General features: G+C 42.3%; 1 protein-coding gene across 1 annotated transcript in view; it reads right to left on the bottom strand.

The window, feature by feature from the left end:
- The window catches only part of LRRC7 (leucine rich repeat containing 7), a 1,701,172-nt gene that overhangs the window by 416,815 nt on the left and 1,269,315 nt on the right, over positions 1–15,042 (bottom strand). The window contains exons 14-15 of the mRNA XM_086936257.1: positions 10,485–10,584; positions 8,391–8,515 (exon numbers count right to left, since the gene is read on the bottom strand). Coding sequence (XP_086792383.1) covers positions 8,391–8,515; positions 10,485–10,584 — 225 coding nt within the window. The remainder of the gene's footprint in view (positions 1–8,390; positions 8,516–10,484; positions 10,585–15,042) is intronic.

Raw genomic sequence — 15,042 nt, 5'->3', positions numbered from 1 at the left:
TCAACGTGTTTCTGCCCCTTGCTGTTGTGGCTTGCGCCTGATTCAGTCAACATTCCCTTAAATCCATGTCATGTCTCAGAACAGCTAAAGCTAGCTCCTTGCTTCCACAATCTAACCCCTCTGTAAAACTGATTCCTGATAGGTCCCTTCAGTATGGTGCCAAGTACATCAAATTTGCCACTGATCAATGGAATCCAAAGTACTATGTCAACTAAGTAGAATGATGGATCCTTAGTGTGTCTTCCTATCAGGGTGTACCTAAGGTGAATTTCACATTATATTGAAATCAATTAAGAACTCCACACTACTAGCAATGTCAGCGATATGCATTAGGGTGATGGAATCGCATGAACCGGAGAGCTTTTGGTCTCCCACTGTTTGGCCCACCAAGGTCCTGAAAGAAGAAGACTCATGCTCCCTTACCTTACTGTACGTGACTAATTTCATATTAAAGGCTCAACATTTTTCTTATTAATTAAATGATAAATTACACCGCCAGATAAAAATAATTTAAAGGTATCAGTGGGAGGAGCACAGCTGCAGAAATGTCATGCCTATTTAATGCCAAAGAAATGGTGTGATGCCACTTTAACAGTGAGCAGACTGCATTGTGATTACCTCCTCACCCACTAAACTCCATAGGATATTCCGGTGCGCTTCAGCAGTCCCAGGTTTTCTCCATAAAGGTGATGCTGTAAACTGCAGCTCTCCAAAGTGTATGTTGGTGCCACTATGTGGCTCACTGGTACCACCATAACTCTCTGTTACCACCTAAATCTCCTAGTTGTGAAAAACAATACCATGACCAAGCCTTTTACTCTTCTGGGACAGTAAGGTAGTTTCACAGCAGTTGATGCATCTGCCATTCCTGCCCAGAGGTATTCTATTTAGAGGCCAGTGCCTGGCATGAAGTGCTTGCATGGCACCGGGGCATCAGAATCCTGACTCCATGGATCGATGCACAAATGCTGCAGCCACCATCTTAGGTTGGGAATGCCAAGTGAGATGGTGCTATCACAACCATAGACATTGAGGGTAACCTAAACAGTAAAACACTTCTCTCACAGCCCTATTCTGTTTTACAGGTCATTTAACAACCACTCATTCACAGGAAACTGCATGATTAAACTTACAAAAGTTAAACTTTGCAAACAGGATATTTGACCAAAAACAATGATTTCTCTCTAACCTTACGATCTGCTTGTGCTTGTTTATAACGTCATGAAGCTTCATAGTGCTGTAATTAAGAGCACAGGAATATTAAGCGTTTGACTAATTATGTTGAACTTCGTTGGCTCAAAGGCTCCCAGGAGTAGAGCAGTGACCTCCTGCCTGCATAACTACTCAATTCCTTGACAATCACTGTCATGATCTAGCCAAAGTCTTTGACGACAAGAGCAATTAAAATACATTTGTGATACCCTCCACCTGACCGATATAAATTGTAACAATAGTTATGGACTAGATACCTTTAACCTACCTAAATTACCAATCGCCTCCATACTTCCCCTTGAAGGAACATTATATATGCACCCACTTACCAAGGCATTGTTCACACTTTTCTGAATCAGAGACTCATCAATCCATTACTCAAAGCCTAAAGTTGTCCCTAACTGCTTTGCTTTGCAAACTATCTTAAATTATTTGGTGTACTTTTTTAGTGGAAATCCTGGAGAAGAGTGTAGTGTAGCAAAGAGCTTAACACATTCATGAATGAAAATAGTCTCTGAACAGCTGCTAGTCGTGTTTTCCTGAGGATACAGCCGTGAAACAACTACACACATTTCATTTGATGCCTACCAAATGCTAGCAAGAATACAACCTGTCCGCTATAACTGTTTGACTTTTCTGCCGTGTTTAATATGGTTAACAATAGCTTATTGATGAACATTCTCTTCTCACATTTCAGTTTTGTTGAGATGGTTATTTAGACCTTCAATTCACTGCTACCTTAATGAAACCAGATTGTGAAAATAAATCACAAAAATGCGCACTGTGAAAATACCATTAGGGGTCCCAGAAGAATCCCTGCTGCATAAGTACTGAACCCTTCCTATCTAAATTATATCTTGAACTTCCTGGGAAATTCTTAGATACTCTGGGTTTCTCTTACTAACATCTAACCAGCATGTAGACTTGCATGAACATCCTTAAGAACACAAATGAAAAACATAAAGGACTTCCATTGAAAATTACAAAACTGATCGTCTCAATGAAATGTGAAACTGCATCTGATTTAAATGTAATTCCTGATATTAAGCTCTGATGATGAAAAGCACTCCCGCGATGATTTTCAGAATTTAAAACAGCAAGTCATTCATCGAAATTAATAAAAAATGACAAATCTTTAGGTTTCGTCCTAATTAACAAACTAAACCAACTATCCATATAAAATATTTGGTCAAAAGTTCCTTAACAGCAATTAAGACTCATCAAATCCACTAAGCGGCTAATTTTCAAGAAAGATCTCAAATACGTTATGCAGATACCGATGATGTCGAGGCTTGCTTTCCTGCTTCCTGGACAGCCTCTCTGCATGATGCACTTCATGATTTTTTGACCATATAATCTCAACACTTATTAACACCCATTAAACTCAAATGACTCTCACTTCAAACAATGCTTTTCTTTAAAGTCTGCATTCTTCATATTCAAAGCGGTAAAAGCAAATGTGATCAGGCACCTTAGAGAACGATTCCCAAAATCAAAAAAGTAGTTGCAACAAAAAAATCCATTCTAACCCAATCATTTTCAGGTTTTGATTTAAGGAGCTGGATTGATATCCCATTAAGAACAAGATGAGCAATTTTCATACTTTAACCCGTTGGCTGCTGCCGTCAGCCAAAGGTCGTCGCGTGCACTACCTTGGTAGTGCTGCGCACGTCCGTTGGCCAGCGCTGCCCCACCCATTTTTCGAAAGTTCAGCACTGGAGCTGAACGTTCGACGCAGCCAAGGGTTTAAAGATGCAATTGATGAGCCATCTACTGTTGAAAATACTAACAGCACCTGACGAACAGTTGTACGCTCCCTCAACACATATCACAGCTACCCACATTCATTGTTTACTATATAAACTATTGCCACCACCATGAGTTATTATATAATGAGATAAGGGAAATGTTAGGTCAATCGTGCAATCTTCAGAAGAAGGAAGGTAATAGTGCACGCCAGAGGTCAGCTCAGCAGGGTGCCTGGTACAATACGGATTGTAGGCTTCACAAAGAGGCACTATTAAGGGCAGTGAAGCAAAAATCACGTACTGAGGTAGCGTCCTGAAGAGCTAAGTATAAGAGGCCAATTGAATCTGCGAAGAAGTAGTCGGAGGGCTCCCTGTGCTCTGCCCTACGGAATGCACTGTGAGCTAAAGATTCTAAGAGCTTCTGGAGCAAAGCGGCATACTAGCTTAAGGGGAATTGACGAGCCCTACAGTATACAGTCCAGCCTGAGGAGTGGGTAGCACATTTTGGCTCCCTCTATGAGTCAAGAGACACTATAGATGAGGAACTACCTCAGGGACGAGGTGAGGTGCTCTGTAATGAGGGTGGAGGTCTTTCTTTTTCTATAGAAGAAACGCAAGAATCAATTTGCTCTTGCACTTCGGCCCGTGCCCCTAGACCAGATAGAATCCCCAATGATTTATACAAAGAGGATGCAGTACTCTGGGGATACTATATACAGTGCTACTTACATTTAAAATAGAGTCCAATGAGCCCCGACCCTACACATGGCGCTTTCGGGTGCAGGCACTATTCGATCATCTCTATAATGATGCAATGCGGACGGCCATGGACCAATATTTTGACATTAACATAGGCACAGTGGACAGTACGGCCACGCTATAGGAGGCCTTTAAAGTTACCATCAGAGGAGTTTGCATCAGCACCACGGCCGATATTTTAAACAATATCCATGGGCAACTAGCGCAGGTTGAGCACAAGCTGGCGGCAACCGAACAACAATATACACTCACCCCCAGTCCTGATTAGCAGGCACTCACAACCTGTTACAACAGTGATTCATTGGCGGAATCTGAGATTCGCTATATAGCGCACAGACGAGTTGCACATGCTAATGGAGAGGGTGGTCGCCCGTCCCGTAATCTGGCCGCAAAAATATAAGTGCAGGAGGACTATCACCGCATTACTAGAATCACATACACCCAAGGGGTGGCCCACCACGCACCAAGGGCAATAGTGGAGAAGTTTCGCGACTTCTACCTTGATCTCTGTACATCGTGATTTGACAGACATACCATGCACCTGGCTATCAAACCATCATCGTCAATACTTAGATCAACCCATTGACGAGGCAGATATCAAAGCGGCTATACAGTCAATACCCAATCAGAATGCACCAGCCCCGGATGGGCCGAATTCTAAAAAGCTTACATAGATTTTGTTACCACCCACATACTTGAGATGTATGCGGTGGCACATGAATCTGGCTTATTGCCGTCGACTCTTCATCAGGCATTGATTATTACACTGTTAAAAAAAGGACAAAACCCCTGACGTCTGCGAATCTTATCAACAGCTGCCGTTAATAAATCTTGATGCCAAGATCTTGGCAAAGATATTAGCTACTAGACTACAGCCCTTAATGCCCACTTTGGTTCTCCCAGATCAGTCTGGCTTCATCCTGGAAAGATCAACATCTTATAATTTGAGAACGATCTTCGCTATGTTTCATGTTTTAGATCCTGAGCTGCCTCCTGCCGCGGTTCTGTAGGACGCTGCGAAGGCGTTCAATTTCATTGAATGGAAATATATGCTCCATATATTGAGAAGAAGGGGATTCCCGCCATTATTTCTCGATGGGTGCAGCTATTATACGCTGATCCCTCAGCACTAGTGCGGGTTGGAGGACTGACGTCCCGTCCATTTAAAATTCACAGGCGCACTCGCCAGGGATGCCCACTATCACCGCTACTATTTGCACTGGCCCTCAAGTCGTTGGCATGTGTCATTCGCCAGCGTCACAGGAAAGCAGCACTAAATTTTTTACATTGGCCGGTTGGCATATCGCTCTATGCTGATGACATGGTACTATTTTTAAGTGAGCCGGGTCAATATTTGGAGGAAGTGTTGAGGGAATATATACGATTTGGTCTTTTTTCGGGACTGCAGATCAATTGGGATAAATCGATTACTATACCACTCACGGCCAAGCAACATCCCCCAGCATGGACTACCCACAAATCCAGTGAAGTGATCTTGAGGTCAAGGAAAATTATGGCAGGGCATGCATAAAATTGGAGCAGCAGGTGGACAGATGGAATAGGTTGCCGCTTTCACTTGCTGATTGCAGAGCGATCGTCAAAATGGTTGTGTTGCCGCGTCTCCTCTATTTGTTCACCAACATCCCGATTGATTCTCTTCTACCTCCCCCTGCTTCTAGTGATGGTGGGGGAATCATCTGTCCACTACCACCTGGTTCATTTTTAATATTTGCTTATGTCTCTTCCTTGGTTTCTGATTAAAATATGTTCCTGGAATCTGTGAAGAAAGGGTCCACAAGTTTCCATTTATTACAGTCACAAAGCTAAGTTATCTCAAAAGCACAGTTACTACAGAGGTGATGAGGAATAACTCGCAGGCATGCATAGCAGAGAATCAGAAATAAAACATGATTTTAGTGACAACAAAAGAAAAAACCATAAGCAGCCTGCAGGAGTAAATCGGTTAATTGAAACCAGAGTACAAGCTCAAGAGGGCCAACTGTAAGAGAAGAAAGAAGAGGAGGTCATGGGCAGCTAAAGTAGGCCTCCATAAATTATATATTAGTTCCATCAAGGAGCGATTGAGGAACAGTCTCATGGCATGCAGTGGATACACTCAGCTACCATAAATGATCTAATTAGTCTGTTGTAGAAGTGACAAAGTGAGCTTATACAGGCATAACTAGGAAAAAAAGGCCAAAGAAAATTCTATCTAGGGTCTACTGAGGAGGTGCAGGGGAATTCAAATCAATGCACTCATTACACATATCCAAGGCAAATCAGGCAAGCAGTCCCACAAAGAACACCAAACAAGACAAACAAACGTCGGGAGGCACAAGTTGAGGCTATGGCCTAATGTGCAGCTTGTAAACAACATTCACTTCTTTGTCATCAAGAGTAGTCAGGACCAGGGGGATATCAGACTTACTAAGACCCACCTAGGAGTAACATGGGGGTCACCCCTGACATAAACTTGTTACAGACAGCCATGATAAATCCCAAGTACAGAATCCAGAATCCAGGGCCAACAGGGGAACAGCTTACAGAATGCTCTAAAATATGGTTAGATGTTCATAGGTCTCAACTAGTAGTGACAGAGGTGCAGACCATGCCAAGCACTGATTATAGACAAACAGATAAATGCATATTGGATGCGCCTATGAATGGCAGAGGAGCCGCCCATTACCTGCCCTGGGTACAGGAATTCTGGATATATGCACTATACAGTCCAGCCAAAAGCACCTGAGGAGCAGTCCATGCCTAGCAATGGTTATAGGAGGCCACGATAACTGTCAATTAGAGACCGTTCAGGAGCGACTGAGGAGAGGCCTGCACCATGCACTGGATGCAGGCAGGCAGGAAATGTGCTCTCTGAAATCCATCTGAAGTGACCTGATGGCAACAAAATAGGGTGTATCCGGCACTCTATGTGCTAAAGTGCTGGTGCTAGAGTAGAGTAGAGAAATATAACTCCTGGAGGAGAGAAAGGTTTAAAGAAAGCGTAGGTTTGGGATGAACATCAAGGAACAAGGAATTAGGCCCTGAGCCATTATGGGGCAAAGAGAAAAGATGTACTTGGAAAATGCCTGTAGATTCTCAGTCCTATACCTGGATACACCTGGATGCCAATGCAAGACACTCTGCGAAGAAAGGTTAAATATGAAGATGACTGTCAGTCTGTTCGAAAGGAAAGAGATGCGCAAAGACATAGGGGGAGATTTTCAAAAAATATGCGCAACGCAGCGCAGCCCTCGTGAGGCTGTGCTGCATTGTGCGACAGGGAGGAAGCAGGAGAGCGTCATTTCTTCAGAGATATGGCTCACTTCCTTTCTGTTGCGCCAGCGCTGATTTCAGCAGCCATGAGCCAAGCACTCACCATAGCGCTAGGGTGTGTGCATGCTTCTTGCATAGGTTTTGTACAGGAAGGACACGATGCAAAGCTTTCCCACTTTGTATGCGTGCTACACAGTGCAGCACACATGCAAAGTCGGAAAAGCATGGAGAAATGCTTTCATTTCACCTGTTAGCACCTCCCTTGAAGGGGCGTTAACTTTTCGGGCAAAGTTATGTCTACAAATCTTTGTAAATACGGTTTTGCGTCAAAAGGCATGAGTGGTTGCATGGGAACGCCCATGTGCCACCCATGTAACGCCCCTTGGTGCTATGTAATCCAAAACTGTGCTTTGCGCTGCTATGCGCGACTTTAAGGGTGCTCTCCAGTAAACAGTAAAAGAAAACATTTTGCACTGGTTAGCATCACTTTTGTGGTGCTAAGCCAGCGCAAAATGTTTGCAAATCTCCCTCTTAGTCTTGTGCCTGTGGGTTGAAAGATGAGGGCCACCAGATGGGCTTGATAACTGAAAGAGGGGGGGGCCACAGGGGTTACAGGCTGAACCTGACAAAAGCAAAACAAGATGTAGGAGAAAGTAAAACATGTATGTGCGTGGCCTTTCCAGATGTGAAATACCTAGTGAAGAGTGGGGAGCCTCTTTCCCTTGGAAAGTATCCCTTAGTTAAGCCGAAAAGTGAATTATTAGCTACTTGCCATAGTGCTTGGTATATCAGACCATCAAAATATGAGAATGTGGCCCACCCAGTGGTGGTTTATCAAGAGTGTGTTGAGTTCTTTTCGTGGTGTGTTTTGCTGAGGGCAGTCACTCATCTACCCTATTTCTGCTCTCTATAAAGCATGTGGAAACGAGGCGAGAGCAACATGCATAGCAATACAGTAAAACATTTACAACTACACTGGTCTGTAAACAGCCGTATGTGTGTGCCAGTCTGTGTGAGTATATTTCCTGTAAGTAGTGTATACTGTTGTATAGATTCTGCAGGTTGCACAAAGGTAGGGCATGAACTGCCATTCAAAAAGCACACTTGTTGCTTCAGGAACTGCACACCGTACCCTGTATTTTAAGATTGTAGTGACAAAAATAAAAAAAAATAATTGTAAATAAGTATTTGTAAAGCCCAAACTACTCACCCTTATGGGTCTCAAGGGCTGGGGGCCATCGTGGAAATTAAGTGAGCTATTGCCCAGAGTCACATGGTGCTGAGCTGTGCTGCCGGGGATCAAACCGTGAACCCTGTGCTCCAAAGGCAGCTGCCCTGGCTGCTGCACCACACCTCTCCACTACACAAAACTGTTCTATAGTCTACAGAGAGAGTTACCTTCACTTTCCCAGGACCTTCTTCTTCTTCCTTCTTGTCTTCAAATTCGAAGGCCACAGTCATGCGTTGCTGCCGCTGCTCCTCCCATAATTGAGGGTTAAAGCTGTCACTGTCTGACTGGAAATCTATATTTGTATTTGAAAAATAATATTAGAATAAAACTTTTTCTAACACACACTGCATTTTTATGCGCTTCACATTCTTACAAAGTCCCCCAAATAATGCAGAACAAATCTCAAGAAAGTAGTCCCTTGAGCGGTATTACCTTGGGGCAATAAACATATTTAATGGACTCCACGTGCACTGTTCTGAGATACAGCCTCCTGCACAGGTGGGAGTGGTGCTCCATCCACTTTACTCCATGATGCAAGATGAAATATTCAACTTATTTTTCAACTATTTGAAAATATGTGATGTAACTGATTATGTCATTTGAGATGTAATCTGTGATGTAATGTTGAAGCTCATGATGAGCTCTTTGGAAGTGCACTGAGATAGGAGGTAGGGTTATAGTTACATCGCTAACCACAACTGGCAAATTTCAGTGGTGTTATCGATTCTGGAGCCCATGCATATTGCTTCTTCAACTTGAGATTTTTATCGAGGAATTTAGAAAGTTCTTTTAGGATGCAGGTCCATCTTATGATCCACATAGAAAACCATAACGTCCCTTTAGCAGAATGGAAATGTGAAAAAATGCAAAGGCTTTATCAAACGTTAAACTAATTTGACATCCTGTATACAGAAAAACAGTGGGTCCAATAAGTTACATTATGTTAATTATGCTGCTATTGCAGCCCTCGTTCAAAATTGGAGACGCTCCCTAAGGCTTAAGGAGATACAAATATTTTGTAAGCTTCTCGAAAGCACCAGGAGTGATCTTGGCCCCTCACTTTTCGAGGTGGATCATAGATCTGGCATGGGAAGGATTCGGACTTGGTATGGAATACGACAGAATGCCAGGAGCAGCTCTAGGCTCATGGCGGCCCTGGGCAGGGAGCGTAGGTAGGGGGCCCCGGAAGAGGGGGTCCGGGCGGGGCAGAGTGCGGAGGCAAGTGAAGAGGGGGGGGGGGGTTCACAGTGTTTGGAAGTGGAACAGAGCCGGAGGCCGCCAAATCCCTGCAAATATGCAATCCCAAGCAAATATGTATCCATCCTCAGAGGATTATTATATTAAGGATATATATTGGCATGGTGGCCCCTGGGGTTTGGTGGACCTGTGCTGGTGCACAGCTTGCACATGCCTAAGGCCGCCCCATAGAACGCCAAAAGGGCTCCTCGCGGTACGAAGTCTGGAGTACTCTCCTGTCCGAGTCCATACCTTTGAGCTCATTTCAACATTGAGTTTATGGTCTGAGAAACTCTTCTATCCTCAGCCCTGTTGAAGTCTAAGGAAATACTAATGTCCAGAGATGAAACACCTGTTCACAAGTGTGTGGTGGAAGCTACAAAGATACGCTGACCATTAAATTATGAATTAAGAACATAAGAAGATTGAATGCAAAGGAATTGATTATTTACTGGTGCTTGAGATTGCTTTTCTTTGCATGGAATATGGACGGAGGTGGGAATCAATTTTTCTTCTCTACAAATAGGAAACAGCATGTTTTATGATCTTCAGTTGGCATTTCCATTTTAAGCCAGTGAGGATGCACTGAACCCACCAATACCTTCAGGCGACCATAGAATGTGACATACTCTGTACGGGTACCTACATCTTGTGAGGAGAGATATCTGGGAGGAAGTCATACATTAAATTACTGACTATTAATCAATAGTGAGACATTGACTGCTTTTATGGGGTGCACCAGGCAATTAAACTGCTTTTTCAGATACTAGTTAACTGACCACTCAGCTACTCAAAACACTGACACTTAAATGTGGGGCAGAGATACACTCATAACATTATTAACTTGATTAAGAGGCAATGATTGAATTTGCATTTTAAATAAATTGGTCTGCAGTGCTTGTATGACAAGCAGGTAATGGAATGTCATCATGCTTTGCTATATTTATACAAATATGTGGTCCAGCTGTGTGGTGGCATAACTGTTAGAATGCAGACACTTTCTGCAGTTAATGGTGGCAGGCTACCTTCATCACAGCGGGGCTGTTGAGGGAACATGTAGTTGGTCAGCACTCTCTGCTTAGTTTCAGGATGAGCTTCAGTTTGAAGAGGTATGAGGGCTTTCGACTGCAAAAGAAATAAGCAAAGCTTTCTGTATAAAAATCAACACATTCCAAAAAATAATTTGCTTATTCATGTTACATAACAATATAAAAAAGATTTTTCAAAATAAGTAACAATTTTTTGTTTGTTTTGACCAGTCTTCACCTAAAATGGAAACATTTATGGTTTGTGTTAAATATAGAGATATAAGTAAGTGGCTCGCAAGACAAGAACAGTGTTAAAGATTCAAATTGTTAAAATCTTTCACTGATTTCCTAAAGTGTTCCCTGAAAAACAACATCAGTGTACAACTGCAGCGATGATCGTTTCATGTGTTACATGGAAATAGTTCACAACCGGGTATTTGGTACTAGGATGACAATGAAATGGTCAGAGGTTTACATTTTTGTAATGGCCTGTTCAAATCTGTGTAATCTGATTTTCCCTGGAGGTGACCAGTTCCATTAGTCAGCTCTGTCTGAGATGACTCAAAGTGTGGGCATGATGAGAGAATGGTCATGGAGCAAGCTGGAGCCCCCCGCTTCTAGCCGATGGCCATCGCTGACCAGCGGTCCTATGTTTCATGGAGTCCTTCATTCAATAGATGCGCTTTACCAGCAGCACTTTGCATGCTGGGGCTTGTAGGGTCCTACATGTAAGCGGGAAACCAAAACAATGTCAGAATTCAAATGGATGTGACTAAAATGTCAGGAGTGGCTGGAGGTGAAGGGAATGACATGGGCCACTTGACAGCCAACTATGGACTGATTATTTTCCTCAGATATTCCGTATCAGCACATTTAGAAACTCTGTAGTGCAAGGTGAATATTGGAATTGCTCCTTGCTTGGATGCGGAAACCCAATGACAAGCTCACAGCCCTGTGGTGAAGTGGTCATGACCGAGTACTTATTACAGAGTGAATTAATTACTCCAACTCCAGCTCTTCCTTACCACAGTCATTAGTAATGAAGCAATCTAACGTCTCTGACTGAAATGCCAACTGCAAATGCATGCTTATCATGGAACTGCACTACTCCCAGGAGTCCCCGGATACAGTAAGTAAGTAAGTAAGTACATTTTATTTGCATAGTTAATTAAAACCATTGCAATTTCTCCATTAAAAAAATGTCTTCTACACACAATACATTTCCCCCCACACCCATAAAATTACATCTACATAAAAATATATGTTATATTTCACATTTCCTATTTAAAATCATGAGGTTAATACATGTTAACAAATATTGTTAAATAAGATTCAGTTTGATTTTAATGTCCTCTAAGAGCTTAGCGAAGGGTCGAATTCCGACATTCTCTTTTCCGCCACCTTCATAGATTTAATACTTTTTAAACAACGTTAATAATTCAGCTTGATTTAAAAACCTCTAGAAGCATAATGAAGGGTCAAGTTTCTGCATCTTTTTTTCCACCACCTTCATAAACTTCACCAAGCTACAGTTCAACTACGGGTCGTTGGGTTCAAAACAGGCAAGAACTGCATGTCTTTGTGAACATATTCCTCGCTTGTTAAATTGGAATCTCAACAAACGTTTCCTTTCCTCCATCAGTTTCTCGCAGGAGCACAGCAAATGTGGCATGTCCTTAGATGCCATGCCACATAAACGACAGAGGGATCCCCCATTATCCTTAAGCCAGTTTGGGAGATGGCATATGCAAGGTAACAGGCCCAATCTATACTTTAAAAACTTCAATTTTGTAGTTCTTGAGTACCCCAAATCAAGATAGCTCTGTTGACCTTGTTTAGAGTAGGAGTTTAGGATGATCCACCTATGTGACCTCTTGGCAACAAGCGCCTTATCTTCAATCCATGAAAGATGTTTTATTGTTTTCTTTACTAATCTTTTGATCGCAGCATGATTAGTAGGGGTATTCCACAGCTCCTATAGCCCTAGGTTCGCCAGGCTGTTTTTCAAATAATTAGCGGATGGCGAAGCTGGATTCCGCTCTAGTTCTGACCATAAGTAGCAGTTTAAGGTTCCCTTTTTTGCCTTCCGGACTTTGTCCCACGTAGTTATGTAGGCCCCCTGTCTTGCCAGAGACTGTTTATGGCCCCCAAACTCTAGCCTGAGTTGAGCCGGGGAAGTATATTTTGGCAGGCTGAAGTTGATCCTATATGCAGCTGTCACAGTTTTATCCAGAATTGCTGCGTCTCTTCCTCTCTGTACTTCACTCCCATAAGTGATTGTGGGCAGCAGTTTGGCTCGTATAACTTGTGCCAGGGGTAAAAGAGTTGGACTGGTAAGTCTGCTATTTAATTTTTTTAGGGAAATTGCTATTGCAATGCCTTTTCCTCTGATGCTGGCTTTCTGAATAGTAAACTGGCCACTATTGTCAATTTTAATTCCTAGATACTTATACACTGTTGTATCTTCTGTACGGTTGTTTTTCCAAAACCAACCATGTGTAAATTTCCCTTTCTTGTTAATTGACATTGTTTGTGTCTTCTCCAGATTTATCATCAATTCGTTTCCATCAGAGTACCTCTGTGTGGGTAAACAACCTTTACAACGAAACTTTTACAACGCACTACCATTACGACGCAACTTTTACAACGCCAACCATTACAACGCATTGCGCTGGGGGGCGCTCTAGGATAGGGAATAGGTTTAATGTACTATCCAACACCTTCCCTACTATCCACGGGGATTGGAGTTGGAATAGTAAATTAAACTATTCACTATCCAGCGCCCCAAAGCACTATGCGTTGTAAAGGCATGCATTGTAAAAACCGCGTTGTAAAGGCATGCGTGGTAAAAGCATGCGTTGTAATGTCATACATCCCTCTGTGTGGCATCCACAAGATTTTGCAGCCCTATTTTTGTATGACTGATTAGAACTATGTCATCTGCATAGAGTAGCGTTGGCAGTATTTGACCTCCTAGTTTCAGTGCGTGAGAATTGCAATTGTTAAGAATCAGAATAATGTCTCCTAAGAACAAGTTAAAAAGCGTTGGGGCCAAAACACATCCCTGTTTAGACCCTTATTGGTTGGGATACGTCTAGACAAGTGAGAACCGTCACCCAGCTTCACCTGTATCCATGTCTCACTATGCAGGTTAATCAGCAGGTCTAGCAATGGCCCTGGTATTCCCCACCTCTTCAATTTAGTCCATAGAAGATTCCGATTAATACGGTCAAAAGCCGCCTTATAGTCAATAAAGCACAAGTGGATTGGCATTTTAGTAGTTTGGGCTTTATCAATTAGCAGACCTATGGTCAAAATATTTTGTTTGAAAGATACATTTTTTTGTACGTTTTATCTTCACTCTATGTTCTTTTGAAAAATAAGTCATGTTGCCGTCAATCTGTCTCTTTTGGAGCGTTGGAGTTGTGGAGAAGACTGCCATTGTTGTTATAAAACTCTCCCATTTCTCAACTTCGCTTACTCCAATTCTTCCATCAAAGTGCAACTTCGCCATTTCTTGCAGACATCCCTCATTCACTGCCGAGTACTTAAACCTTTTATAGTTGACGGTATAAATTGAATCTTTAGGTGCCAGGGATTGCTCAAATTTAGGCTTGCTGATATTTAGTATGATTTCCTGAGGGCGGTGATCGCTATCAGCTTTTTCCCCTATTTGAAATGAGGCGATATGATGAAATAAGGATAGAGGATCAAGAAAAAAGAAATGAAATAAAGGAGCCATTTATTATCAATTTTTGAGTTGAACCACAGTAATTTATGAACTTAAGCGGAACGTTTCAGCATTAAACCTGTGCCTTGGGAGACAGATCTACGGTTCTTGGAACTGCTACCTACCAGTTATTGAATACACTCCAGGAGGGAAGTGATTCCCGAGAGCACGGTAACCAGTAAAAATTAGAATTATCAAAACAAGAGGCTGTGCAAGACCAGCACTTAAGCTAGTTCGAAATAAGGATAGAGACATAAAAGTATAATCCAATATTTTACTGAATCTTGTTGAGTGAAACGTGCACGCTGGTGGAGTGTCTCCGCTGAATCTCCCATTTAGTGCTCTAATGTTATACGACTATAGATTCTCTAACGCCTGCTTATCTAACTTGGAGTATTTGGATATTTCTGAAGTTACTTAGTGCGGTATATTCCAGGCTATATTTTGAAAATGATTCTCATCATATGTTGAGGTTCCCATCAAATTAAGATTGAAATCCCCGGTGATCATAACATCCATTGTCGGTGTTTCGTTTATAATTTCCTCCACGTATTTACATACTTCTTTTACTACCTTTCCTTTCCTTTTTGGATGGATATAGGCATTGATTAAGATTAAGTTTGATCCCTTCTTGCCTTATTTCGAGGTGAACAGATTTATTATCTTTAGATTAGGAGTAATTGGTCTAAGTTCCTTGATCTCATAGGCACTTGTGGCCAAAACATAAGTCGCTAGTCCCCCTTGAAGATGACCATATTTTGCTATTCTCACCGCACTTGTGAAAAAACGTAGAAAGCCATGCAAATGCGGGGGCTCTACTTGCCA

The sequence above is a fragment of the Lissotriton vulgaris genome, chromosome 1_1, assembly GCF_964263255.1.
Source record: "Lissotriton vulgaris chromosome 1_1, aLisVul1.2, whole genome shotgun sequence".
NCBI lineage: Eukaryota > Metazoa > Chordata > Amphibia > Caudata > Salamandridae > Lissotriton > Lissotriton vulgaris.
The sequence above is the reverse complement of the archived record's forward strand: the minus strand, read 5'-3'. Positions and strand labels throughout refer to the sequence as shown.